The following is a 27120-nucleotide window of genomic DNA, read 5'->3' as shown; positions in this document are numbered from 1 at the left end:
GGGGGGCGGGATAAAGGGAAGGTGTGTGAAAGGAAGTATTTCTGCAAACACATTCCTCATCTGCAGCAAAAACTTCTGGAAGTTCTTTGATACCAGGTCAGATGTTGATGCATCACTTTGCCAAAAAATATTTTCAAAAATCCAGTCTGACCTATGAGAGCAGGAGCAAAGGTTATGAAGGTTATGAAAAAGTTTCTCTGGAGCAGAGACCAAACAGCCATTCTGCCAGGCTGGAGTGTTTTCAACCTGCATTGACCTGTTCCACACCCTATAAAACTGCAGGCTAGAGTTCTAATAGAGCCAAAGAAGTGTTGTTTGTAAGGCATCTCTGGAGGCCATCTAGGCCAAATAGCCCCCTCAAAGCAGAACTGTCACCAACGCTATAACACGAGGCATGGCTTTGTCTAGCTAAGACTTGGAAATCCCCTTGGACAGGGACTCCCCAGGGCACCCTGTTCTGCTAAATCACCCTTGTCCGCATGAGCAATGTTTCACAGAAGCCAATCAGAACCTCTCTAGCTGCAATTTGTGACTACTCCCCCTTGTTGTATCATTTGGTACTATCAAAGAGCTCTGTCATCTTCATAACTGCCCTTTAAGTTCTTGCAAGTTTACCCTCCTACCCTTCATCCCGAGACGAAACACGTCCAGCTCCCTTCAAGTGCCTCCTGCAGGTCACACCATCCAGGCCCCAACTGTCTCAGCTTCGCAACACACTCCAGTTTTCCCTCATCCTGCTTGACTCAGGAGAGGGCAAGAGCCCCAATGCCTACCAAAATACTCCAGACATACCTCACCAGCGCTGAGTACAGGGAGGCAACAGCTTCCTCCAGCCTGCTGGACACACTCTTCCTTCTCAGTATGCCATTCACTTTGTTCAAACACACACACACACACACACACACACACACACACACACAAAAACCACCGCGCTACCTAACATCAACATCAAGCACCACCAGAACTGGCTCATACTCAACCAGGTATCAATCCCAGATCCCTTCTTGGCAGGGCTGTCACCTAGCCACTATCCAGCCTGCACACAGGCACAGGTGTACCCCTCCTACTGAGATTGCTCCAGTGCTCCATGCCTTCATGCACTGATCTTCTGGGTCCAGATGCCCTTCATGCCGCCATTCAGAAATAAATGATCAACCCCAAACTATTCTGATTTGCAGTAATATACCATGTGTCATAACTACTGTAGTAGAATAAAGAGATACCACAAGTCATTTTGTAAGTCATGCTGTTTCAACACCAGTTCCTGTCAGAAACAGGAGCATTGGTCACCCTCCATTTAAAAAAATTGGAATTGAAAATGAAAAGATAGCAATAAGTGGTAGAGCAAGTATTGTTACTATGACACAAATTACAATTATGCCTCTCTTCTGAGCGCCCAGTAAAACTCACACCAGTGAGAACTGACATTCACATGACTTATAGCAAAAGTAAAGCTATACACCTAAAAATTGTGCAGCTAAAAATTGGAGGGGGAAGGAGAGGGCAGGGGAGTATTTGAGAGTTTTTCTCCCACCTTCAGATTTTCCCAGTGTACAACCAGGTATCTCTCATCTGGAATTGCTCTTAGAGATCACTAGTTTGATATGCCAATACTTCCCTCAATTCTTCAGTGAAAACATGCACTAGAAGAACATGACAAAACAGGGGCAACTAATCTTTAGAGTCCGGAATATTAAAAAAAAAGTGTCTTCCAACTGATCTGTATTTCTAACCTGATTAATCCATAATTTGAACCGTAATACTAATATTTTGAGAAAGAGCTGGCTCAAAGTCAATTTCTGCAGGCATTTCAGGAAAAGCATCAAAGGAACACATTCATTATAATAAATCAAAAATAAAGTTTAAGGAAAACTAAGCATAAGCCTACACCTACCTTTTTTCTAAAAAAAGATTGTGTTTTAACAGTGAAGTGTTAAATACAAAAATATATTGCAGTTTTCTAACAGATAAACACAGACTATGGAAAGTTTGCACTTCCCTCCTCCCCAAGGGAAATCTAACCTCTGAAACTCTGTGCTTTCAGGAGCTGTTGAAATGACAGAATTAGAAAGAACTGTTTGATATGTCAATAATGACATTGATCCAACCGATTGCCTCAGCAGAAACCTGATCTGCTTATTACTTACCGTGTAAGAAAGAGGATTAAATATGAGAAGAGTGAACTTACCATGATTTGCTTTGCAACATTAATAAAATGTTCAATAGTAGTTTTGTTGCTAAGTCTGCTAAAGTAAAATGTTCAAATGGCCTTGGAAGAATCTATTTGACAACAGGCTCTGAAATAAAGTCAAGGCTATTTACTATGCAAGTGCTATAAGATCATCCTCTTGGTATGGTGAATGCATTCTTATCTTCTTTCAAAATCAGATTTTTGTTATTCTGTGTGATATTAATCTCCACGGGGGTGGACACCTCTGTGAAGGTGCAACGGTTTATCTCCCAGTCCTGGTCAATTCTTGTTTAATCTTATTTCCAGATCAGATTTTTCATACATACAGAGATATTAATCTCTATAGGGGCAAATATCTCAGCTGGTCTTAGCACACAACTTCCCTCCCTCCCCCCCCCCCTTTTCTGGTAGATTCTATTTTAGTTCTAATTTCCTGTGATGTATATTCCTCTTTCAAGTTTAATAATCTACTTTGCTCTTCTCAACAAGTCTCCTCTCTCCCTCCCCTGCCTCTTTTCAGAGATTTTCACAGGAAAACTACTGTCTTGACCCCTTTCACCAACCATTTCCCTTAAAAATCACTGTAGGCGTTACTGGCGGTGTTGCCAGATGGAGATGTTACCGGTGTAATTATTAATAGGCATTATTACCATCAACACTACTTGCAAACATATTGATAATGCTTGCCTTATTAAGGATTAGTTTTCTGAGCCACATTTAATTTTGAGCAGCCTTGCTTCATATAAAATTTCACTTGTTGATTTCAGGATGAGATAATCCCATGCCTAGACAATGAACTAGGATATATGTTTAAGTCAGAATGTAAGTAGTTAAAGTGTACTGACTTACCAGATTTTCTGACAGTCACATATCTGAGCATGCAGCCCTCCTGCAAAACGAGGGGTGTAGTACAAACAGATCCCACAGGAACATCATGAAGCTGAAGTATTTCAGATTTCTCACATATAAATCTCATAAGGGGGCAACAGAATCTCAGAGGATGAAAACAGAACTAGAGATCCTCAGCCTGCATGACACCTGGCCTCAAACATTTTGAGACCATTATCTTTGCTCTTAATATTGAGTATAGAGCATTGCACAAATACAGTATTTTATTTCACTATCTAAACAAGCTTTCCATTTTCACTGCAAGGTTTGCTTCTGAGCACCGAAAACGTTATCGCTTTTTCATCACCAAATTAACGTGTAATGATCATCTTCATCTCCTATTTGCCCACTTGAAAAACCCACCTGCCAAATGGTTAAATCAAAAAAATACACAGATACGCATGTTCATAAAAAGGGCAAGAGACATTAATTCAAAAATACCTCTTTCAGAGCATGTTTCTCTCCAATTTTTTTGTCACACTAATTTGATATATTCTATTGCAGGGAGCCTTTCTAATGTCCTACCCAATTTTTTTTTTAATAGACTTTACCTGTGTTAGGAATTTGGTTCCAAACAGCAGGAAAAAAAATGAATGCCCTGATTGCCTGCATTTATCAAGCACTAGCTTGTGTATGAGAACTGTGCCAAGAAACATGAACTACACCACCACATTCAGAGAAGAGCAGACCAAAAGCTCCACTTCTGAAGCACTCCAACACTTCACAGGGAAGCTTGGCTTGGAGTTAGTACACCATGTACACCAAAATCCTTAAGAACACAACAGAGCAGAGACATTTGGCCTACAAGAAAAGACCATCTAATCTGAAGTAATGCTGCCTGGCTACACCACATGAAATGGTTCCGAGAGCCTCGCTATTTGCAACTCTTCAATTCAATGACCAGCATCTATTCCACATAGTTGCTTGCCAATGGAGATACAGCCATAGTCTTCAAAACAGAATTGCCCTTCCAGGTGAAACCGCCAAGGTCCTTTTAACTTCTTGCCATAGCAGCTCACAGGAGCTCAAGAGCAAAAAGGCAGTGCAGCTAAGTATGCAGACAACCCTATCCAAACTTAGCCTTATTTTGCCTTTGGAAATTATTTTTTTTAAATGTTTCTATTCACAGCCAGTCAAATTAAAGAGCCTAAATAAAAAAAGGAAGCCTTCCTACTTAAGAGAGTGGATTTTCCAAGTCTTCCATTCAATACACTTTGGAAAGCAAACTGAATTACACTTCAGAACATCTTTCCAACCTTTGACTTCATTTCATTTTACCATGCATTTGTGTTTTCATACGTGGTCCTTATGTCTGTCTGCTAAGCTACTACCTTCTGCAGTCCATTAGCCAGTTTTCAAACACTGATTACAGTCCTCCAGTATCTTCTTTGCCCATGCACTTCATCTCCTGCTATTACAACATTTCATCATTCCAGAAACTGTAAACTGTGTCTGAGAACAAAATATTCTGTGTTTTAGGTAAATCGATCAATCATATATGAAAGAAACCAAAAATACTCCAAGGAACTTAGAAGTATTTATGTATTTTACCATGTATAAACACATTCCTCAAACAGCCACTGGGTCCATTTATGAGCCATACATTAATTACTGAATAGAAGATACAATCATTGGTAGTTTATCTTATATACTGCTACAGGCAAATCCTCATAATTATAACTTATTTAGACAGAAATTTGACTTGTGCAACTCTAAAGTTCTTAATGTTGTTACTCTTTCTTAACTTTTTCCCTTTCCTCCAAGATAAAAGAAATTCTGAGGTCTGCTCCAACTTTTTTTTTTTTATTTGGGTTCTGAACCTCAAAAGTGTAAGGAAATAGCAGCTTCTCTGCACCTAAACACAGCCAAAGTACTCTTCAACATAAAAAGACCCCATTTTGCTTAAATACTGAGGCCAGTACTGCCTTCTCTTTCTTAATTCTTACACAAAGTAATGTAAATTTAATCAGATGCTTAGTTACTATAGTTGGGATACAGTAAACAAGCAGGTGAGAGAAAATGTAAAAGAAAGGCAGGAAGGATACTGTGACAAAAAAAGACGCAGTCATCTCGGATGCAAAATTTCTCAAAAAAGGATTAGAAAGTCAACAGAAACCAGTTTTACCTGCATTCCTCCTTGATGAGGCCTTTTTATACCATGACCTGAGAGTTTAAAAAAACTCCACACCAATAAAACAAAGGCTGAGCACAGGCAAGGAAGAAACTGGAACATTATCAGGAAAATTACCCAAACCCCCAGTTTACGGCTGGGAACCTGCAAAGTGAGGTGCTAAGCAAGAAGGTATTCAACCCACAGGCTAGTAAGCTAATTTTGTTTTATGTCCTGTTTAATCTGGCAATATAGTAAACATACAGCGTAAGTGGACTGATTTGGAATTTTAGTTATTATTGCCCACACACCTACAATTGCCAGGGTCACACGATAAGGATAAAACAAAAGTTATTCTTAAAGTACCAAAAGCTGACGAGCAGCAACAAGCATGGCTTAACTTCTTTTGATTCTTAGTCTACATTGTGCATCCTAGAGAATAAAGCCATCCTCCTCACTGATGGCACTACTGAAGAAATTCATCAACTTCAAGACTTTTGCAACGTATTTACAGTCCTTTCTGCCACTTTTTGTATTACACCTTCTTCTTCAGCTTTTTGTTTCACTTGCTTAGATGCAAGACTGCCATCATCTCACGTCTCAATGCTCAACCACAAGACAGTAACTAATGCAATGTGGAAGGCCATCGCAAAGGATTTGGGATTTTTATGGCTTAAGGGGTTTTTTATTATAAAAGTGTGATCCCAGGGCCTATTTCTTTCCTCCAACAAAACAAAAGCTTGTTTTTCCTTTGAGAGAACTCCTCTAAAAAATAATTATACAGATTTTGACACCATAACAAGAAAAAAGTAGTGCATTTATGCCTCTTCTATATTTCATAAACCAAAGTAAGATCATATTATGTTCTCCTCATTTTCAAAGTAGTATTCACAGAAAAAATAACTCAGAAACTACTTGCCACTACAGTTTTGCTGCAAGTACTGGGCACATAGTGACCAGGGAACAGTATTTAGCAAGAACTTAACAAGGTATCCAATAGGCAATGAACTTCAGTACTGCAATGTACCTCAAAGGTGAATCAAATTGTTACTTTATTTGGGAGGTAAATGTTTACCAACTTCACCCACTTGTTCCTGTGTCCTCTAGGGACTACCTAATATACAAACTTACTAAAATAGAGCATTTCCTTTGGCATTTGCTTCAGTTCCTGGTTGCCTAGTGGTTTGAGGTTCTTTTTTAGGTTTAGGCTCACAATGTAAATGCTTCATATCCAAGTGCAGGGGTTTTTTTTTGTTTTTTTTTTTAATCATGCTCTTGCTTCCATTAAACAGATTTTTTTCCTAATTCTCTTAACTTTAACATCATAGAATAAGACTGACCTATAAATTACTTAAGGTTGCTTTCAGGTGACGAGTGAAGAATAGTTTTTTTTAAAAGAGTGATGGCCAAAATGATTTCCCTGAAACACAAGCTATCCAATGCTTGTTTTCTTTCCCATTTCCACGCTTCAGCAAACAGAGAGAGATGTTTATAGTTAGCATCTGGATACTGTCACTATGCAAGCAAAACCATCCAACAGATTATTTCAGTATTCCTAGGGTCTGTAAATGCCATTATTAATCACAAATGCTACTCTTTCAGGTTCACAGCCTCATCACATAGACCATAAAGCTCAGACCAAAGATTTTCATATACATGGTTTCTGTCAAATTGAAAGTAATGTACGGTCTCCCTTCTTCTGAATGCTCATAAAGAACATCTGTGCAGTCTCTCTAAACGAGCACATAATCTTGCTCTTCCTAAAGGCTGGTCACTTAACACAACTCCTTGCTCACAGTTCACAGAAACACCAATAAATCACCAGAAGGATTGAACATTTGGAGTATAAACTCAAAGAAATTCAGATAAGTGCACTAAAGGGAACAACCACCACCACCAGAAAAAGCTGTTTAGTGTATCTACTTCAACATGCTTAAAACAACCTATAAACTGAACCTGGTATTTAACTGCTGCTGTGCAGACACAGGATACACACAGGCAAGGAACTTGCTCATCCCTGGAAAGGACTGCAGACCTGGAAGCACTTCATGCCTTCATCATGACTCAGAGGAGCTTTCACCCTACCCTGCAGTGTTTAACCAAGTTGGTATACAGGAATTTCAAAGGAAAGAAAAAGGAGGGGGGAGAGGGGGAGAGGGAAGGAAAAAAAAAAAAAATGCTGTGGGAATACCACACCACCTAAGAAAGCAACATCCTCCCACTTCTGCAAGATGAATTAAAGCATTAAACTAACTTTATCAAAGAAAAAAGCTAAACAGCTAGGCTATTAACAGCACCAAATTCAGTAACTGCTAACAGAATTGTTTTAAAAGTATTAAAAAGTTAACATCAGAAGCGTGAAGTAATTTGACTGACTTCCCACTGCCAAGTTTCAGCCACCCCAGCCAGGAAAAAATATAATTCTTACATTCTATGACATTACACTCAGACATAGACTCTACTTAGTCTATGTTTAGCAGGGAAATTATAGTCCTTTTTATTACCAAGCTTTGTTTCAGCTGCTTCAGAAATCCAAATCATCCTATACTAAAGGTTTTGTCGTCACCTGGAAATAGTCTGTCCTTATTTTACACTTATATATGCATGCATGTACATTACAGCTTTATGTATGTAGCAAGGGGATGAAAGATTTTCTTGGGGGTGGGGTTGTTAGTAGTTCGTCATACTATATGAAAGAAAAAGTAGCAAGAAAAAGGAAAGCCAACCCCACAGAGATTTACAAATGCAAGAAACTTAATATAAATAGACTTTTTGCACTGAACAAGACCACACACACACACAAAGTATTCATGTGCTGAAGAGATGGCAAGCATGTGGAATTACCTTGCAATTTCTCTTATTCTCACAAATTGAGTCAGGATGGACTACCAGCAAAAACTAACTGTGAAGACAGTATTTGTTTGGCTTTCTGAATCGACTAAGGAAAAGACCAAATAGACCATTTTATTACACTTCTGTTGTGAAAAAGAAGAAAGCCCCTTTCATTGGAAATTTTCTAGCCTGAAAAATCTGAAGACTGAATGTACCAAACAATGCTGTCGAATGAACAGAAACCAATATAACTAAGTAGTTAAATTAAAAGCACATAAAAAAATTCCTGAAAAGTGTAATAATTTCTGCTCATTTGCCACTTCAGAGTAAGGAATTTCATATACCTTGCTGCTCTTCAATTATGGGACAAAAGCCAGAAGAGTGCCATAAAACTCTTCCAACAAAAACCAAGGAGAGACAAGAAGATTACAAAAGGGGGGGTGGGGATGGAGGTAAAAAGTAGAGTGGAAAAATTACAATCCACTTCTTTTATCGGGGCTAGGGAAAGGGATTATGGGATGGTTTGATGGTTCTGAGTTTGGTTACAGCTTTTTTGTTTATTTAATACTATTTTTAAGCCAACACCATTATGTCTTCTGTTAAACATGACAAAAAAAAAAAAAAAAAAAAAAAGGAAAAGTTAGTACAGCAGTGTTTTGGCATACCATCTTCTACAAATATAAAAGAACATTTTTTTTCAAAGGAATCAGAAGTTGAACAAAACATAAAACTGCCTTCAGTATCTCAGATGAGTAAATTTTAACAAATTGTCCTTTTAAAGCATTTTAAGTATGGTGACAGGAGTCAGCACTGAGAACTTATCTCTGCTGTATGAAGTCATGAATTCCACCACATTTCTTCAGTGCTCTCACAGCTGATAAGTACTTTCACATTTACAAATAACAGGCAAACAGGATAACACTAGGAGAACCAAGACAACCAATACTCCCTATTTTAACTTACTCCAGCTTAATGCCATGCAGAGTTGTTAAAAGTCTAGTGAACTGACAAAATATCAAATCAGAGCATTTTTATGCTCTGCTCAAAGGGTATGTTGACAGTTCTCTGCCAGGTCTTAAAATTTTATTTTTTCACTGCGGCAGAGAAGACAAAAGCAGCCTAAGATTTTAGTGCTTCAATGTATTTTTTCTTTATTACTTAAACCCTTAAATCATTTAAAAAGCAACAGGTATCCTAAATCACACTATACAATTCACAGATAAACATGGCATGCATTTGGGAATAAAAAAACAACCTAAACAGTAATTCAAGAAGTCAGCCATCCACTCAAAATTTTCATTCTGATCCGGTTTGAATTAATTTGAACTACAGCCACAATTGTTCTTCCTGATATTTTTCTCTTCTAGTTAATATTCATCAGTCATTTTTACTGTTACAGAACAAGTGTTTACACACAAAAGCAAGCATACAACTCCACCTCAGAATAAATTGAGTAACCAATGTGTAATAATTAGAATGAACATACCATAATTTAATTGCAGCAAAACTTGGTTTTGAAGAATACAACAGTGTCTCATAAGTCACTAGAATTAAGTTCATTACATGGTAGTTGAGAAATTACTTCTTTTGCTATTCAATTAATAAATATAATCACATGTTTTTTTGCAAGTAGTAGCAGAAGCAAATGACTTTCTGGCAAACTGAAAGGTCCAATCTTTCATACACTGGCTAACAACAATAACCTTATATTACAAGCAGTATAGAGAAAAGGATTTAATCTTTCCACAGCACCAATCCTCAAGAAATTAAGTCTCTCAATCTTTTACTGAGGTATATACTTGGTTCATTACCATAAATACCAACCGATTACATATATGTACAACCTTCTTAAAAAGAACAAATGCCTGACAAGCCCATGCACAGCACCTTCGATCTTAAAAAAAGTTTTTACATGTTGAAGTTAAATCATACTTATGGACAATACTGATTTCTACCCCTGCCCCAGACTATTAGACCAGAGAATCTCTTTTATACCTTGTTATACCTTACACACTTTCAAAGTTTGGTATGTTTGGGAGTTTTTGTGTGTGTATTTTGGGGGTTTCTGTCGTTTGGGTTTGGTTTTTTTCTCTTGCCTACCATTGCGTAACCTGGGAGAAACAAATCCACACAAATCTATTAGTAAATACAACTATGCTGGCAAAAAATCCTAATGTAGTCCCAAGATTTAAAAGAGAAAGCAAATCAAAGTTATCAGTACAAGGTTGCCCCATTACTGTAACATTGCTATGACTTCTGGGAGGCACTTACTGGCAGTGGCCAGCACTGCCCCCCTGCTCTATAAGGAGACTCAGATGTTTTAAACCAGAGATCAGCGTATCATTTATATGTCATGCTATTATTCTATAGCAAGTCTAGCTACTCTATAGCAAGTCTTGCTACGATATGCTTATGTTCTTACCCCCAAATACAGTTATGTATTACAGATGTTTCAACAAATACACTGACTCGAATTCCTGATCGTCTACCCAGTGCCTTAAGGAGACATTGTCCCTGCTAAGGCCCAGCTCAGCAGCCTCAACTCTACAATCGCTTTATCTATCAACAGCAGAAATTCTCAATTAACTATTTTACAGAACTTTTCGTACACATTCCTTCAAATAAATCAAGTTACAGCAATATGCCATTAGATCATTGTTTCCATAGTAGGTATAATATTAGATCCCATCTGATATTTTTAGGCTGTTTAAAACAAAACAGTGCAAAGGCTGTCAAGGCAAAGATTTAGCCATGACAGGAACCGCAGAATAGATTTCGTTAGATCAACAAATAAATGGTTACTAACTGAAATTCATAGTTTGTTAATAAAAACTCCAACTTTTATGGAAATTAAATTTCAGTAACACAAAGAAAACCTAAAGGCCTGTATTGTTTCAAATTCACTGATCAATACTTAGCTTTTACATTTCAATGGACAAATGCAGCTTATTTACAGAGAACAGTGTCAGATATTAAGTCATGTAAAAGGAGTTCCTTAAGCACGTAAATATTCTTCATAATGGATAATTTTAAACTTAGTCCCACAATTTTAATGGTTATTGAGCCCCACAGCATTCAGAAGGAAAAAAAAAAGGATTTAAAATAGTTTCATGTCACCATCAGCTTTTTGAGTCTGAGGGTACATTGCTTATGTGCTGAGGGTTTGTGCACTTACAAAAAACCCTACAAAACAGCTATTCTTTTGTCATATTCAGTGTCTTAGGGGCATGTAACTTCTTTGCTTGTTTCTTTGTTTAAACACAGCATTGAGTTGACACAAATACTAATAGTCTCCTTTCAGAAAATATTTCTGCATGTTTCTGTTAGTTTCTAATATCTATAAACTTCTAGAAAACACAAATATGACTTTCAGCTATCCAGCTTCCTGGTAAGAGTAGAGTCCAAGTGACTTTAAACTACATTGTAAGTATGTTCTATAGGTGACTTCAAATTGGGTAGTTGGCATAGTTTTAAACAATGTATAAAGTCACCTGTAGTCGAGGCTTACCAGGAAGTAGCTGGTCAGGAAGGCTGCTATTACCATGAGGTAATAGCCTGCCTGACCTACAAAATGAGGTGCAGCAAGACCTTATGCTCAGTCAGATACTATAAAATTCTCACCAATGCCATTTACCACTCAACTGGCTCACCCTGGCCTTTAGAATTCATTTTCCCTCTTCTACCCTCATCCACATGTCTCATGGACAATCCTATTTAAAAACCCCACAGGATGGGGAAGGACAGATGACGCAGAGAAAAAGGTGAAACTGCAGAACCCAGCTTTAAACCAGTTCCTGCTGCACCCCAAACTGAATGTCACAACATCCTTTAATTCTAGCCCGGTATCTGGGTGTCACCTCCTCCAAGCCCTCTACTCCTTGTCATCACACCTGCTCTCTACTAAGTGCCATTAATAGGCCACTTATGGCTTATACCTTTATATAATGAATGCCTTAGCTATCTATTATAATGAAAGAATATATTTAAACCCAGTTTACTCAAAGATGCATGTCAGGGAAAGAGACACTAGCACTGTGTCATCAGTTCCCATGCAGTCAGCCAGAATGCAGCCACAACCACCTTCACTCAGTCTAACCCCTCCAGCTCCAGAAGGAACACCAGGCCTCTCCTCCCACCCCTCTCTGTGCCCTCCTCTGTGCCTCATCTTTGCACTTCTTAGACTGAACAAAGCGCTGCACAGCAGAGTATAGCAACAGCAAGATGCAAAACAACACAGGTTCACCTTGTGGTGTTATTACAGCTTGTTGTCAAACTGAGTCATCCCACCATCAGCCCCCATCCTCCCATACATCAAATTTACGTGGCCACAAACTCAGGGATCAAAGGAAATTAACCATCTTTCTTCCCAGAAGATTCACATAAAGCTAAACCAACTCACCCACAAGCCACATGATGACCAGATCTAGCACAGACAAAGACCTGAGAGGTATGAAGTGATGGATATGCTCCCCTCTGTGGCAGCTGTAACTTAAAATTGGCTTAATGACATCAGCACCTTCTGCCTGGCACTCCAAATCAGACTGCACACTTCTCAGGAGCAGCACTACAAAGGCATCTGTCCATGACAATAATAAACTGTGACAGATAAGATCACATCAGCACATGAAAACATGAGGTATGTCCTGACTTACTCAGTATCAGGACTAAAGTAATAGTTTTGGAAGCTTCCTATTACACATTCAACACGATCTGTGTTGCAGAAGGAAGAGTAGGGATTTCACCAAAACAGATGCTAATGAAAAGAAAAGCTGATACTCGGTGACGTATCCAACTCGTGAGAGGTTAGATAAACAGTCTTCCAGCTGAAGAGGTCATACAAAGACATCATAGATTCCAGAGCAAGAAGCAACTAACTAGGCAGCAGAACTGCAGTTCTCTGCATGTTAATTCAGATATTGTCAATCTTTATGTGCAAGAGAATAAACTCTTTTTAACTCGCTTATATTAACAGCATTTCAGAAAGAGGAGACAAGACTACAGTGCTAAGTATTAAACAGGCTAACTCTCCCAGAGATCCAACACAAGGTCATGGGTCCTTTAAGAGCCTTGCTTAAAAGTTTTTACCTCACCTCACCTCACACCCCCCTAAAAAGGGCTGGCTAAAGACTCTCCCCTTTCCCAGAGTCCTGCTGCCCACCGGCACAGCCACCCCACAGACCATCATTTAACCACAAGATCTCAGCTTTCCAATAATAAAATATAGTTCCATAAAAGTGTCACCTCACAACTAGGAGTGGAGCAAATGGTCAAAAAAGCAAAGCAAATGCCAGGCACTATTTCACTAAAGACAGGGAACAGAACAGAAATCATTATTAAGCACTGTATAAATCCTCTCAGATACCCTGAGCATTGTAGAACTGGAACAGAAAGAGAAGGCTGGTAAAGCACAAAAAGAAGATATGGAATTGTACCTTCACAGCAAGTGGCTACAAATGGACTTTTCTGACTAGAAAAGGAATGGGAGGTTATGGGAGGGTTGAAAAATGCTGTGTGGCAGGAAGAAGGTAAATTGAGAAAAATCACTAATCATCTTTTAGTAAAAGACCTAAGAGATATTAAATAAAACTAGTAATTTCAAAAAACAAAGGACCATAGCTTTTTCCCCTAACATATAGATTCCTTGTCACAAAGTGAAGAAGACAATAAATGCAATACAAGCTGAAGATGTTACCAGGAACGATCATGGTTACAAGAACTGTTACTGTGGACAGACAGTACTCAGAGGAAGTCACTCACCCTGCCAAAATCCCTCTCCCCTGAGTGTCCACCATCAGAGGCTGCATACTGGCCTAGGCACAGCTTTGCCCCAATCCTGTGCAGATTTCTTAAACCCCTCCCTTTTTTTTAATTTTAATTATCTCAAATGGATCTTAAGTAAGGGCAGGACATCTGCCTGTTTACACACCACTTATGTCGCTATGAAACTGATCAAGCAGTACCACGATTTCTCAGACAAAGGGATCTAAACAAACCTCCTGGGGTCGCGTTCGTTCTGGGTGCTTTCAGTTCCATCTGAAACAGCTAAGCGCCACTTTGAAAATGTATATATATTTTTATAATTGTAATACTACAAAATACAGAAAACATAGAAAGATGAGTGATGGCTGAACCTCCAGTGCCATAGAAGAAGCTGAATATATAAAGGAAAGGAAAACATTTGGGAAGGAGGGGGTAAACGTGACAAAATAACTTCACTTTTAATTTTACCAATCTTCTATATCACTTGTCAATACATTTTAACAGCTTGGTGGAAAAAGATACTACTGAGAAGTCTCATACCTACACGCCTACCCGCGCAAGTGTTTCTTGTATATCACACGCAAATTGTAGCACATTCAAGGATAAAATCTCACTGAAACAACTTTTGCTCTTCTGACAGCAAAGGGCTAATTTGAGTTTAATTACTAAAAAGGTATTTTAAAGCATTTTCAAAAAGCCCTTAATTTCTTCTACTGTATGATTACAAGTAAATAAAAAAAGGTTTATTAAGTTTTGTCTATTTCAATGTAAGTATATTTAATTACAAAAAATCCTTATAAAACAAATAACATCATCTACTTTGTAATACCAAATTTCTGTGTTAGATTCTCTCCCAAAGACAGACTGTAACAATTTTGGGGAGGGGGGGAGGGGGGAAGGACACAGGGAGGGACAGGACGGAGGGCGTGATGTGTAGATTAATACAGAAATATTTACTCTTGCCTTTTCATCTGTGACACCATAACTACTTTGCATGAGAAAGTCTGAGGAATAACTACTCTAATAAAGGACTTGAAACTGTAAAACATACAGGCCTTCTTTTTACGCTTAACTGTCCCTGTGGTCTTAAATCCCACACTTTTAACATCAGGTAAGCTGATAAGCTTCTAGAATTTTTTTCCTCATATCTTTCATTTTGTATTTAAAAAAAAAAAAGAAAATAAATAAATCACACAGTTGCACGGATACCATGGGAGGCAGGGTAAGGCACATTTCCATCAGCTAACTGGCAAGCTGGCAATGTTCTTAAAAAAATTGAAGTATTTTCTTTTTTCTCTCAAAATTTGAAGATGTGTAAACTGCTAATTTTTTTTTTTTAACATAGGTTTAAACTGATCTGGTTGTGAAAACAAGCTGAACTTGTTCTTTATCAAACTGTAGGAGTTGCAGATGAAAGGAGGTGCTATATAAGGAATAGCTAGACTTCAACAGAGAGTGTGCTGCCAAAACATTTTGGCCTAGATTCTGACAGGCACTCACCCAAGTTGAAGGGTCATGGAAAGCAGCGGTGTAAAGAAACAATCTACAGAGACCAGAAAACATTACACTGTGGATTATGGTTGGGTTGGAGCAGGGGGTGGCAGAGAGAACCTGCTTGGGGGTTGGGGTTGGTTTTTTTTTACTGTTTGGGATATGTGGGGAAACACAAAACATACAGTGTTTCAACTATGTGCAAAGAGGGTGGAGATGGTACACAGGAACAACCTTTAAGAGGGCAACAAATTACAAGATGTATCTTGTTCTTTTTCCTAACTTGCCGCTGTTCCTTCTCTTGCCTTCACATTTGCTTTCATAGAATGTTATGAGGAAGAAGAGATAACAACCATCGCACACACACACTCCTGAAAATGGCCAGCTTTCATGCTCTGTAATTTTATTAGACCCTTAATAAACATATCAAAATTTTTACAAAGAAACTCAGGACCTGGCCAACGTTCACACTCTGGAGTAGTACAAAGGATCATCAAAAGGAAATATAAATCGAATTACAGTGAAAGAGAGATTTGTGAAAGGTCCAGACTGAATTAATAGCTTCATTAATGGCAAAGAAAAAGTAACTATTTAAAATTCTTACAATAAGATTACTAATAAAAGTGAAGCTAGAAATGGGCTAGATTCAGTTTAACATGGAAAAGTGCAGGCCATTAGATTAAGGTGAGGAGGGGTGAAAAGGCAGTCAAAGGAAAATGCTTGAAAAACAGTACTGTTAGAGGAGATGACTGAAGAAAACAGATGCTCCTGTGTGCACCAAACACAGAAATATCTCACTGTAGGCTAAAGAGAGGTCTTTGATGGAACAGACACGTGAGCCCCAACACACACATCAGGGACTGGTTTAGAATAAGGAACAAAAACAAAGTTTGTGGCACTTGTCAAACCAAGAGCCTTCAAACCAAGATTAACCATAAGGAAACATTCAGCAGGGGCATAGCTCTACATGTGAAAACTGAACATACTTCCGAGCACCATATCTTAAACTGAGTACACTGAAAGCACCAACTACTAACAAATATATCTCTCCAAACATTCAAGAAAGTCTGAGCAAGTCTCTAATTAATAAACCTCTGACCACAGAGGTTTATTAAAAATGTGCAACACATTTTTGATGCTTGGCAATAGAAACTAGTCTCTAGCTGCTGACATGCTAGACACACATACACAAAAAAATAATCTCATGTTTCCTAGATACAATTGTTCAACTCCTTGACAAGCTTCACCTACTCCAGTCAGAAGGACGCTGAACATTCTTTTCCACTTACCTAACACATACCTCACAGTACCAACCTGGCTTCTTGTACTTGCAACTCCAGCAAGGGCTGCGTGACACATTTTCAGCACAAAATACCATGAAACACATAAGTTATCAAAACTTCCTACTCTTCTTATGCCAGTGAACAAGCTCGTAAGCAATATTTACGTAAGAGTCGCCTTTGGTGTTAACATCAGCCTGACAAGTTACAGCAACACAAAAATCATTGGTCTGATTTTAGTATGGCTTTGAATGAAGGTTGTTATGCTTGGGCATATTTTATTTTGGCTATTCCTACAACACACCAGCGGCATGTATGGTGCACTTCCCTTCCCTTGGTAAAAGGCTTGCAGGCACTTACGTAATTTTACAGTTCTGATACACAGACATCAAATGATACACACCATAGTCAGCCATATAGGAGGGATGTAATCTGTTCAAACCAACATAATTTCTCTTACTGCTTCAGCGCATTTTTTAATCGACGACACATTTCAAATGTCTCAATTAAAAACTAATTTACAGGAGAACTGCAGGACAGAAAAGGAGAGAAAAGCCTCCTGACTACACACCGTTCCTTATGAAAACCATGCTTCCAAGTCTCCCAAGTGTACTTTTATTAACAGCAGTTTTCAACTCAGTTATCCTACAATAAAGGCTTTGAACGCACCCAGTGCAACTGCAATGCTATTTTTTCAAATAACAGACCCTGAAGTCTACTTCAGCTAGCCCTTCGCGTAATACTCCACACCACAAACAACATGTTCACGATACAGCTTCACCACAAACAAACGAAGGACGCTTCATAAACTACAGCGGAGGGGTGGGGAGGGTGCCAGGGCCCGTAACACGAGCCCCCCCTACTCTCACCGCCCTCCACCTGCCGGAGCTACCGACCGACCGACCGCTCGCCCCAGCCCCGCCGGGAGCTTTGCCCCAAGGCTCCCCCGGGGCCAACAACTCACCGCTGCACCGGCCGCAGCTCCCACCGCCCGGCCCCGTGGGCTTTTATTCTGCAAAGCCCCATGGCGCGGGGCGGGAGTGAAAGGAAGGGGTAAGAAATTCGCGGGTTTCAAACAAAACAGACGCCAGTCCATATGCTGCCTTCCCTCCCCTTTCTCGCCCACCACTCTTTTTGTAGGGGGGGAAATCCCGGCAGCTGCCGGAGGCCAGGGCCGCGCCTCCCCACCCCACGCCGCGGGGCTCGGCGCCGCGCCCCGCTCGGTACGGGAAGCGGACGAGGCACCCCGATGGCTGCGCCCCCCGCGCCGGACAGGAAAGCGCCGGGAAAGTTTGAGCGGAGGAAGGGGCGGTAGCAGCTCCTGCCCCGCCGGCAGCACCGACGCCACCTGGGAGGCTGGCCTGCGGGGAGAACTAGGAGGAAGAGAGGAAAGGGAGTTTGTGAGGCTCCCGAAGCCCGCGCCCTGCTCGCCCCTGCGAGACCCGCGCCGGCAGCCTGTGGACACGCGTGGGTCGCCCTCCCCGCCGAAACGTGCCCCACAGAGCGGCGGCTGGGGGGTGCTTAGGAGCGGAGGGCAGCCCCACCACCGCTCCTCGGGGACGAAAGCCGGGTCCCAGTGCGGTGCCACCCGCTCTCTCCCCTTCGCTCCCATTCCTTGGCGAACACCCCGGGCGCGGCGAGACCCTCCCCGCCCTCACCTGAGGGCCGAGCGACAACTCACTCACCTGCAGAGAGCTGGGCCCTGGCCGTCCCGAGCAGGGCGGGCGAGCAGCCGGCCAGCAGGGCGAGCACCGCCAGCAGCGGCAGCGAGGCAGTGGCGCCAGCCCCCCTGCCCATGCCGACTTGCCGAGAAGTTTCCGAAAGAGGCCGGGGCTGCCCCAGCCCTCGGCGGTGGCAGCGGGCTGAGCTCACGTCGCCCGCCCCGGCGCCTCGCCAGGAGACCCCCGCGCCGAGGGGCGCCCGCTGGCCCCGGGGCCGCCCGCTGGGGCAGCCGTCTGCAGCGCGGCGGCAACGGCACCGGTTCTCCTCGTACTCCGGAGTTACTTTGCTGCTGGGCGAGCGGGGAAGGGAGGGAGGAGCTGAGCATGCACGTCCAACCCCCACTCCCCGGCACTTGGCAGCGAGAGTGTGGGACTCCGGCCCGCGGCCCCGCACGGGCGCAGCGACGCACGGCAGCGCCTCCTGCTGCAGACGCGGGTGCCAGCACCGCCTCGGAGCGGCACAGCTCGGCTCTCCTCTCGTCGGCACGGCAGGGCTCAGCTATCCTCCCCCGCTCCGGCATGGCACGGCATGGCACAGCGTGGCTCAACGCTGCTCGGTCCGACGCGGCTCGGCACAGCACGTCGCGGCTTGCCGTCCCCTGTGGAGGGGAATCTGTCCCCCCTGGAGGAGAAGGAAGCGGCGAAGAGAGGCGAAAGGGAGAAAGCGCTGGCCGAGGCGGGCGGGCGGACGGGTGGGTGGGGAAGCCGGGGCCGGTAGCGGCGGGTCCCGGGAACTGCTTGTCCGGCCGCCTCGGGTGGGCTTTGCCGGCTGGTCCGCGTTATGGACCGGGTGGAGAGCGTTGCGCCGTCATCGTGCATCAAGCAGACGGGCTGTATGTTCGAGGCAGGGTTTGTGGGGCTTTTTTCCTTTGCTCCCCTTGCTTTCTTTTGGCAACTCTTGTCTGGCTTGTGGTGCCAGCAGAGTCTCACTGCTCGCAATTGAACTGGTAATAAACAGCATTGCCCTTAATGCTATCGTTTCCACATGTAATAAAAGACCAACCCTTCAGACAGGTCTGTATGCAGCTATACGACACCGACACCCGTGAGCTGTGAAGCAGGATCTTCTCTACATATCCAGGCTCCAGGTATGCCATATAATACAGGCCTTTTTCTGTGTCTCCAAAAGCACTGCAGGTCCCTATGCTTTCAGGGCTTAGAACCCTAAAAAGCATTTGGAATGACAGATAAAGGCACGAGTGCTGGAATTTCTGTTTAAACAAGAATAATTTCTTCCAAATTTTTTAACCCGTGTTTTGTTAGTTTTTCTTTTTTGCATGTCAACTTGTAATTAGAGATGTTGTATAATGTTTACAACAGAACCTGAAACCACTGGAAACTCACAGGTTTTATTGCAAACTCGAAATTCAATCTGGGGTCATCAGAGGTTTGCTGTGATTCAAAATCCTTTCCAGCCAGTGTCTGGCAATTGATAGGTTTGCCTCTAAACCCCTCAAAGCCTCGTGTTTTCACAGCAAAAATGTGAAGCAGGACATTTTGCTTTGTTACACAAACTAACATGTACTTCACCACCCCGCACCCCCCAAAAATTAATCAAAACAACCACACAAAAAAAAAACCACAAGAAACAACACCAACAAACAAAAAAAAAACCCACCAAACAAAAAAAACCAAAACCCAAACACTAAAAAAGCTCTACACCCGGACACCTCTGTACTTCATTTGGATAGAGTGGCTGAAAAGCAACTTGTATGCTTACTGTGAACTATGAATTGATGTGCTTCAGTGAACCCTGGCTCTTTGAACTTCTAGAAGGATGGGAGCTCTGTGAGGTGGATCTCACAACACCTGGTGTTTCAGGAAAGATGGGTCACGTTCTGGGTCCAAGTAAACATGAGAAATTCTTCTGAGCCAGGTGAAGGAAGGAAGTGTGCCGGCCTGGCTACATTGCCATTTCTGTTTCTATTTGGAAACTTTTACTGAAAAAGACGAACCAAGTCATCTTGGTGTAGGGGTAGAGAGTACACAGGTATCTGATGCTGTCCCTTGTGCTGGGAGCTATAGAAGTAGTGAATGAATGGTTTGGAAGGGCAAGGGAGAGGAGGACTAATGCTCTCTTTCCCTTAAAGGAAAATCTTCCATGAGGAAGGACTACCTCCACGGCAGTCTTGCAGGTACCTCCCGTGGTCAGCACTGCAGTTTGCCATGTCCAAAGTGTGAAAGAAACTATTAGGTGATGGTGGATGTGCAGCACCAGGCTGCTGCTCCATTTCACTGCTGTGAGGTGATGGGTCCCACTGACCTACAGTCACCTGTGCTCTATCCAGACAGTTTCTGCATCTTCCAGTGGGTGTCTCTTGGGATTTCATCCCTTCCTGTTACTCACATTCCTGTTAAAAAGCAACAGAGATATTTTTTTATTGCTATTATTTCCTTGACTGGAGAGTTCAAGCTTGAGAGGCATGGACAAGATGCACACATGATCCCACTTTTCTTTCAGGTATGTACGTGGCAAACTATTTTGTGTAATTCACTCTGTGTCCTACTGTGCTTGGCATCCTGAGAAATACTTAAACTTGCCTATCAGGCTTGACATCATTTTTATGTTACATGACATGAATGGATTTATTTTTGTTCCAGCTTTTACATTTTTAGAGCTCTAAATGTTTTACAGTCTTTTGCATTTTCAGTTAAGTGCAAAAGATATTTATATTACCTTTTTCACATCTTTTTAAAAACTGAGCAAGCAACTTGTATACTAACAGTGAACCAAACATAACAGCAGAAAGATGGAGACACCCCCCAGTAAGGTCTTTCCCTTCACCCTCAGGGGTATCTGGAACTTGAGGAAGGTACAGTCTTTATCCTGATAATTATAACCTCTAAATAAAGTGTCAAATAAATCTCTGTCAAATTCAAGAAAGTTTGGTTCTGAAACTCTACGATGTGCTTCAGCCCTTTTTGCATTCACTGTTAAAACTTTCCTATTATACTTCTAGTTGTTGCTAAGCCCATCATAACACATTTTTTAACACAGGCTATCATTTAATTTTGTTTGTAATGACTGACAGCTGTCTAGAATCATATATAATCTCATAGTAAAATATCTTAAACTAGCAATATTCCAATGCTATATGATAGAATTCATATCTAACATGGTATTTTCCCATGGTATTTGAACAGTATGTAAAATGTAGCCAAATATGTATTCCTAACCAGTAAAAATATTTCCCTCTTCTTTTTTTTTGTTTTGTTTTGTTTTGTCTTGTTTTGTCTTGTTTTGTTTTTCCCCCAGGTTCTTTTAACCATTCTCCTCAAGCACAAAGGGATTTTGAGAAATTTAAATAAAAATTTTCTAGCCAAGAGATCAGATAGTCAAGAATTCTCATTATTCTGACACTCCCACCCAACTTTTCACCCCTCTGCACTTTTGCTTCCTATGTGAAAATCTACTCACTTTATAAGCCTTAGTAAGATTCAAGCCCTTGAAAATCTGGTTGTTCAAGGTGGTAGATCCTAAAGAAAATTGAGAATTCCATTGACTCAGATTTTCTTGGTGTTCCCCAGTAATGCTCAGGCAGTGTCTTCATTGTATTTTGACTTATGTGAAAAAAAAAAAATCTCCTTAAAATGTACTGCAAATTTTGATTAAATGTGTTATTTTATTGTCTAGTGCTCACAGAAGCTTTTAGAGAACTTACTAATTCCACAGGGAAACAGCAGCCAATGCTTTTGTCATAACAAACCATGGACATGTAGACTGGAGAGGAGACAATGCTGAGACTCTTACTGATGCTTTTGAACAGTCTTCTTTCATACAGCTGCTTTTCAGATGCAAGTGTAAGGCATCCTAAAAAGGATGGAGTTTCACTGCTGCATATCATCTGTGCACAGGTGGACTATGATAATAGCTTCCGAATATGAGCATCTTACATTCACCCAGCTACTTGTGGCACATGATAAGAATAGGGCATACAACCTGGGAACTGCCCTCTGCCTGTTGGTCTGCAGGGGCAACTCTGCAGCTCACGTTCTCCAGCCCTCCTGTCATAAGAGCTAATGAGAGGTTTGGGTGATAACAGAGAGCCATGTGGGATTTCCCATACTGAGTCTCCTGTTCTTACTTGACTACCATTCTCAGCAATGTTCACTTTTCAGCCTAGAACTTCCTGTTCTTTACCCAGAGATGGGGTAGTACTTTGGTCTGCTTGTCATTTTTGCAGTTTTGATAAAATAGCCTGTGATTTTTAAAGAGGAGCACATTCCTATTATTGACTAAATCCTGTTTTATTTTTCTTTAATCAGACAAAATAGTTGACAACTGAAATATAGCACGGGAATAGCCTTCAAGGAGTCAAGCATAGCCTTGTCCTGAAATAAATTGTTTTACTGAATTTCATCCTTCAAAATTATGTTTTACTGTGCATTCCTTGTGTCAGGGTCCAGTCCAGAAAGAAACTGGCTCTGAGTTTGTCTAAGCGTCAAAGAAACTTTTCTGTAAAAATCTCCATGTTAAGAGTCTCGTTCTGTAAGACGCTATTTGGTTAAGTGGTGTCTTGCCAGGGGTGTTGGTTGATGAAAAGGCTCAACCAGTAGTGTGCACTTGCAGCCCAGAAAGCCAACAGTATGCTGGGCTGCATCAAAAGGATCATGGTCAGCAGGTCAAGGAAGATGATTTTCCTCCTCTACTCTGCTCTCCAGAGATCCCACCTGGAGTACTGTGTTCAGCTCTTGGGACCCCAACATAAGCAGGATGTGGATCTGTTGAAGTGAGTCCAGAGGAGGGCCACTGAGATGATCAGAGGGCCACCTCTTCTGTGAACACAGGCTGAGAGAGCTGGGGCTGTTCAGCCTGGGGAAGAGGGGGCTCTGGTGAGACCTTAGAGAAGTCTTCCAGTATCTAAAGACAAGAAAAATTACCTAAAACCATGAAATCTAGAAAGAGACTTTTGACAAGGGCATGTAGTGATAGGACAAGGGGAATGGTTTTAAACTGAGAGAGGGTAGATTTAGATATTAGGAAGAAATTCCTTATTGTAAAGGTGGTGAGACACTGGCATAGGTTGCCCAGAGAAGCTGTAGATGCCCAACCCTGGAAGTGTTCAAGGCCAGGTTGAATGGGACTTTGAGCAACTTGGTCTAGCGGAAGGTGCCCCTGCCCATGGCAGGTGCTTGGAACTGGATGATCTTTAAGGTTCTTTACAACCCAAACTATTCTGTGGTTCTGTGATAAAGCAAGGAATGTCTTTTGGCAGCAGCTAGTATGTGAAGCACAGTATATCTGTGGGTGATTATGAACGCATTAAACTCCTCAGAACTATTTAGTTTCAAGCAAGCTCTTGCAACACATTTTCTGTATGTATGGGTTTAAGCAAGTAAATCTTTCCACATTGCCTAGAAGCCTTTTACTAGTTATCTTCTACCCCCATGGCGTTTGTCACAGTTTTGTGCTTGTATTCCTCATTAGAAATGTAGGAAGAAACATCACTTTTTTGAAACTGGGAAAGATACCAACAAGATGTAAGAAGTTTCTAAGGACTTGCAGAGGTGCATTGCTTTTCTGTACCGATTAGCCAAATCCTTTTAGATTATTATACTTGTACCTGCTGCTTGCAACAGTTTGAAAGCATGTGGAGTTTTAAATTCCACAACACTAAAGCTGAGCTTGAACTCAGTTGAAGGTTTTTGTTCAGGGTTTGGAACTGCTCCAAAAGGGCAGTCAATATGCCCTTCAAAGATTCATAAGAAACTGGGAGAAAAATGGACAAATGGCCTTAGGGGGTATGTTGCCACTGAAGTACAGCAGAGAAATTGATCCAAAATGGAGAATGGTTCAGTCAGATGAGGTCTTGCAGGTGTTAATCTGATGCAACAAAAACTAGAAGCTGATAGAGAAAGGATTGTAAAAGGATAATATATAGATGGGCCATCTAGAGAAATCATTTTAGCTGTGGCTTTCTGGGCTAAATAGTTCACTGTGATCAGTAGGATAAATCAAATAATATTGCTTCTGTTCCCTTACTAGATAAATCTGCATATATTGTGGCTTAAATGGGTAAACATGCACATTTAAAATTCAGTGAGTAGGATGTTTGTAAAAAATTAATAGATGAAAAACAAATTGAAAGTAAAATCAATGTTGTCCAAAATCACACTTCACTTTTCATCCAGCTTTTACCTGGTCTTAGTGTGCTGTGATTGGCACAAGCAACATTTTGTACATAAAAAGAAATGTAGGGTTGAGTAGTTTCCTCCTAAAAACCTTTAAAGAGCACACAGTTTGTGAACATTGTCAAATGATAGCCCTGAAACACTTAAATATCTCTTTCCTAGGCTTTTTTTTACAAGGTTTAAGTAATTTGGAGGTCGCAGAGGAGACATCTCATAAAAAACAGACATCAGAAAGGCACTTGTAAATGTCAAACCTTGGCCCCATTACCGACAAAAAATCTGATGACTTTATTTGAATGGTGTAATTCATCTAGAGAGAGTAATGACATGCAAGTTGTCCATAGCCTCAAGACCTTTCACAGTGCTGTTACCTCCAGTTGTACTACATTCAATGATCAGTTTATTAAGGGGCCTTGGAGGCAAATTAATTATTTAGATGTACAGTAAATTGAGAATTCAGTCTTTCCTCACTTAATGGAAGTTGCATTCTTGAGATTACCATTATATCCTCAATACCAGCCATTGTTGAACTCTTATCTGAAAGAAGACTTATTTGAAAAAACCTTGAAGTGAAATAAATAAAGTTTCTATATCAAAAATTACTTTTAAGTAACACAGAGCTCTGTAGTGTTTAGCACGTCTGCTGGGATCAGAAGTGATTTTGTTTTGCTTAATGTAGGCATAAATGTCCAATATAGGTTACTGCAAAGCCTGTTACTGAAATTAAAAAAAGCTAGGGTTGGCTTGGGGGAAAACAATTACTCTTCCTGTAATAATTGTTGGTGTTACAGTGGTGCACTCAAAACTTTTATGAGATCTGAATTCTTACATGTTTCCGTCTCTTCTTGTTAATTGGAAATTGATACATATGAGGGTAACTGATGAGACTGCCTGAATATAAAATGATCTAAGGAAAACAACCCTGAGCATAAACAAGCACAAGAAAGTGACAATATAAAACACATTACCCATTCCTCCGGCACATTTATCCGTTAGAAAGGAATATATTCATGTTCTTGCTGTTAACCAAGAGATGGCTATGATTTGAATAAGAAAAAGGCTCAAGAAGCCCAGTGTATGATTCAACCTTACCTTCACAGATTTTAATGATAGCCAGGAATGAAAATTGAAATCTGCAATCTATCAGGCCAAACTCAAGAGAACAAGAATACGATTAAAGACATTTCGAGTTCAGCATTATACCCACATTTATTTTTGCAATCTCACTCGCTAACAACTGAAAGGAAAACTGGAATCCAGCTATGTGTACTTCATACCTATGACTACACTGCTGATCACTGATAGCCCACCTGAAAAGGAAAGGTCACATCTGGCAGGGGTTTTCTGGCATTACTTGCAACAGGGCAGGGAAAGATGCTAAGCAAAATATAGCCCTCTCTTCTTCAGCCTACCATGTAAATTTGTCAGCTGGGTCAGGGATGTATGACCATCCAAAGAAGGAGGAATGTATATTGAATTATTTCTTCCTCTTATATAAAACTGAGGAAATGCTAATGCTCTGAAGGTAATTCTGCAGAAACAATTGCTGAAAATTCATGGGTGCCATCCTCTCTGTAGTTTTAGGCAGATTTCATCCCTGAGGGAAATTAATGGAGTGACATTAATACATACTCAGCAGACTCACAAGTCACAACTGACATCTGGTATAGTGATTGCTCATGTCATTCCACAAAGGCCTTCTCTATTAGAACAGTCTTTCATAAGCCGCTACTAAACTTTTCTTCCAAAGTGGAAAATCTCATCAGATAGATCTTACAAACTCATAAAGACTTTGTCTCTGGGGTCTAACAGCTATTTTCTGGTTGCGCTTAGAATATTACTGCCTCACTTCTGTGTACTTTAAGATTTCAGTGTGACTTTCAGATATCTACCATAAAGCCCCAAATTTCCTCTTTTATGTTCCTTCATTTCAGAGCTGAAGTATTCTCTTCAATTCCCAATTTTTAAAATAAGCTACTAAAATGGAAAAGGCTACCCTCTCCCAGAATAGATGTGTATATATCTTATCCAAAGTAGGTTTACTTCTGCCCCAAGAGTTTGTCGGCAGTTGAATTATCGTTCTCTCTCTTTGCTGAATGGCAAGTGACTCACTCTGAATTACTGTATGTCAGGATGCTGGCACCATGTGTAAAGTTAGTTTTCAGATCTAAATTTAAAACTTTCATATATCCATTTCTTATTTCCAGTTTAAGTTGTGCAATACCTGGAGTATGTCTTCTTTCTCTAGAATAAGTTTATATGAACAAATTAGAAAAGTTGGAGAAAACAGTATCCTGTCTGAGACAGGATACTGTAATACATTTAGTAGTAATTTTATTAGAGTCTGGAAAGTGTTGAAAAGCAAAATCTCTGTAGAGCAGAATTAGTGGGGTTTACATGAAAACTTGTTATAGAATTTGTGGTTTCCTGAAAAAAGGTTCACAGTCATTTATGTGAGAAAGAGGTTTTACCTGGCTTGATTGTTCATTTTAGTTCTAAAAATAGATCTTCACTTGCAGGACCAATAGATCTTTGCTTGCAGGGCCAAGCAAAATTTCTTTACAATTTATGTAGAATAACCTGACAGCTTTTATAATGAACTCGGTTGCTTTTTTAACTCTCTCTGTACTGGGTTGATTCTATATTGTCATGGCTATGCTCACTCAGTCGAGCTGTACTGCTGTCCATTTTATGTCAATGATGACCAACTAGGGA

At 40.8% G+C, this 27120-nt stretch overlaps 1 protein-coding gene and 1 long non-coding RNA gene across 11 annotated transcripts in view; one reads left to right on the top strand and one right to left on the bottom strand.

The window, feature by feature from the left end:
* Positions 1-18426, bottom strand: part of PTPRK (protein tyrosine phosphatase receptor type K) — a 400889-nt gene extending 382463 nt beyond the window's left edge. For 4 of the 10 annotated variants that reach the window (XM_061474957.1, XM_061474958.1, XM_061474959.1 and 1 more), the window contains exon 1: positions 18238-18425. In XM_061474957.1, the coding sequence (XP_061330941.1) occupies positions 18238-18349 (112 nt within the window). In that variant the 5' untranslated portion in view covers positions 18350-18425. Of the gene's footprint in view, positions 1-17516; positions 17666-18237 lie in introns of those variants that run through there. The other 6 variants (XM_061474961.1, XM_061474962.1, XM_061474963.1 and 3 more) reach the window with 4 other exon arrangements.
* Positions 18427-19054: 628 nt separating this feature from the next.
* On the top strand, positions 19055-23060 carry LOC133280330 (uncharacterized). The gene is made up of 3 exons (XR_009747125.1): positions 19055-19361; positions 20566-20734; positions 21530-23060. It is a non-coding gene; the product is annotated as an uncharacterized LOC133280330 (long non-coding RNA).
* The last annotated feature ends 4060 nt before the right edge of the window (positions 23061-27120 follow it).

Source organism: Pezoporus flaviventris, unplaced genomic scaffold (assembly GCF_033815535.1).
Source record: "Pezoporus flaviventris isolate CSIRO_AGI_PZ_B2104156 unplaced genomic scaffold, CSIRO_AGI_Pfla_v1 ptg000081l, whole genome shotgun sequence".
Lineage (NCBI taxonomy): Eukaryota > Metazoa > Chordata > Aves > Psittaciformes > Psittacidae > Pezoporus > Pezoporus flaviventris.
This window is presented reverse-complemented; position numbering and strand designations above follow the sequence as displayed.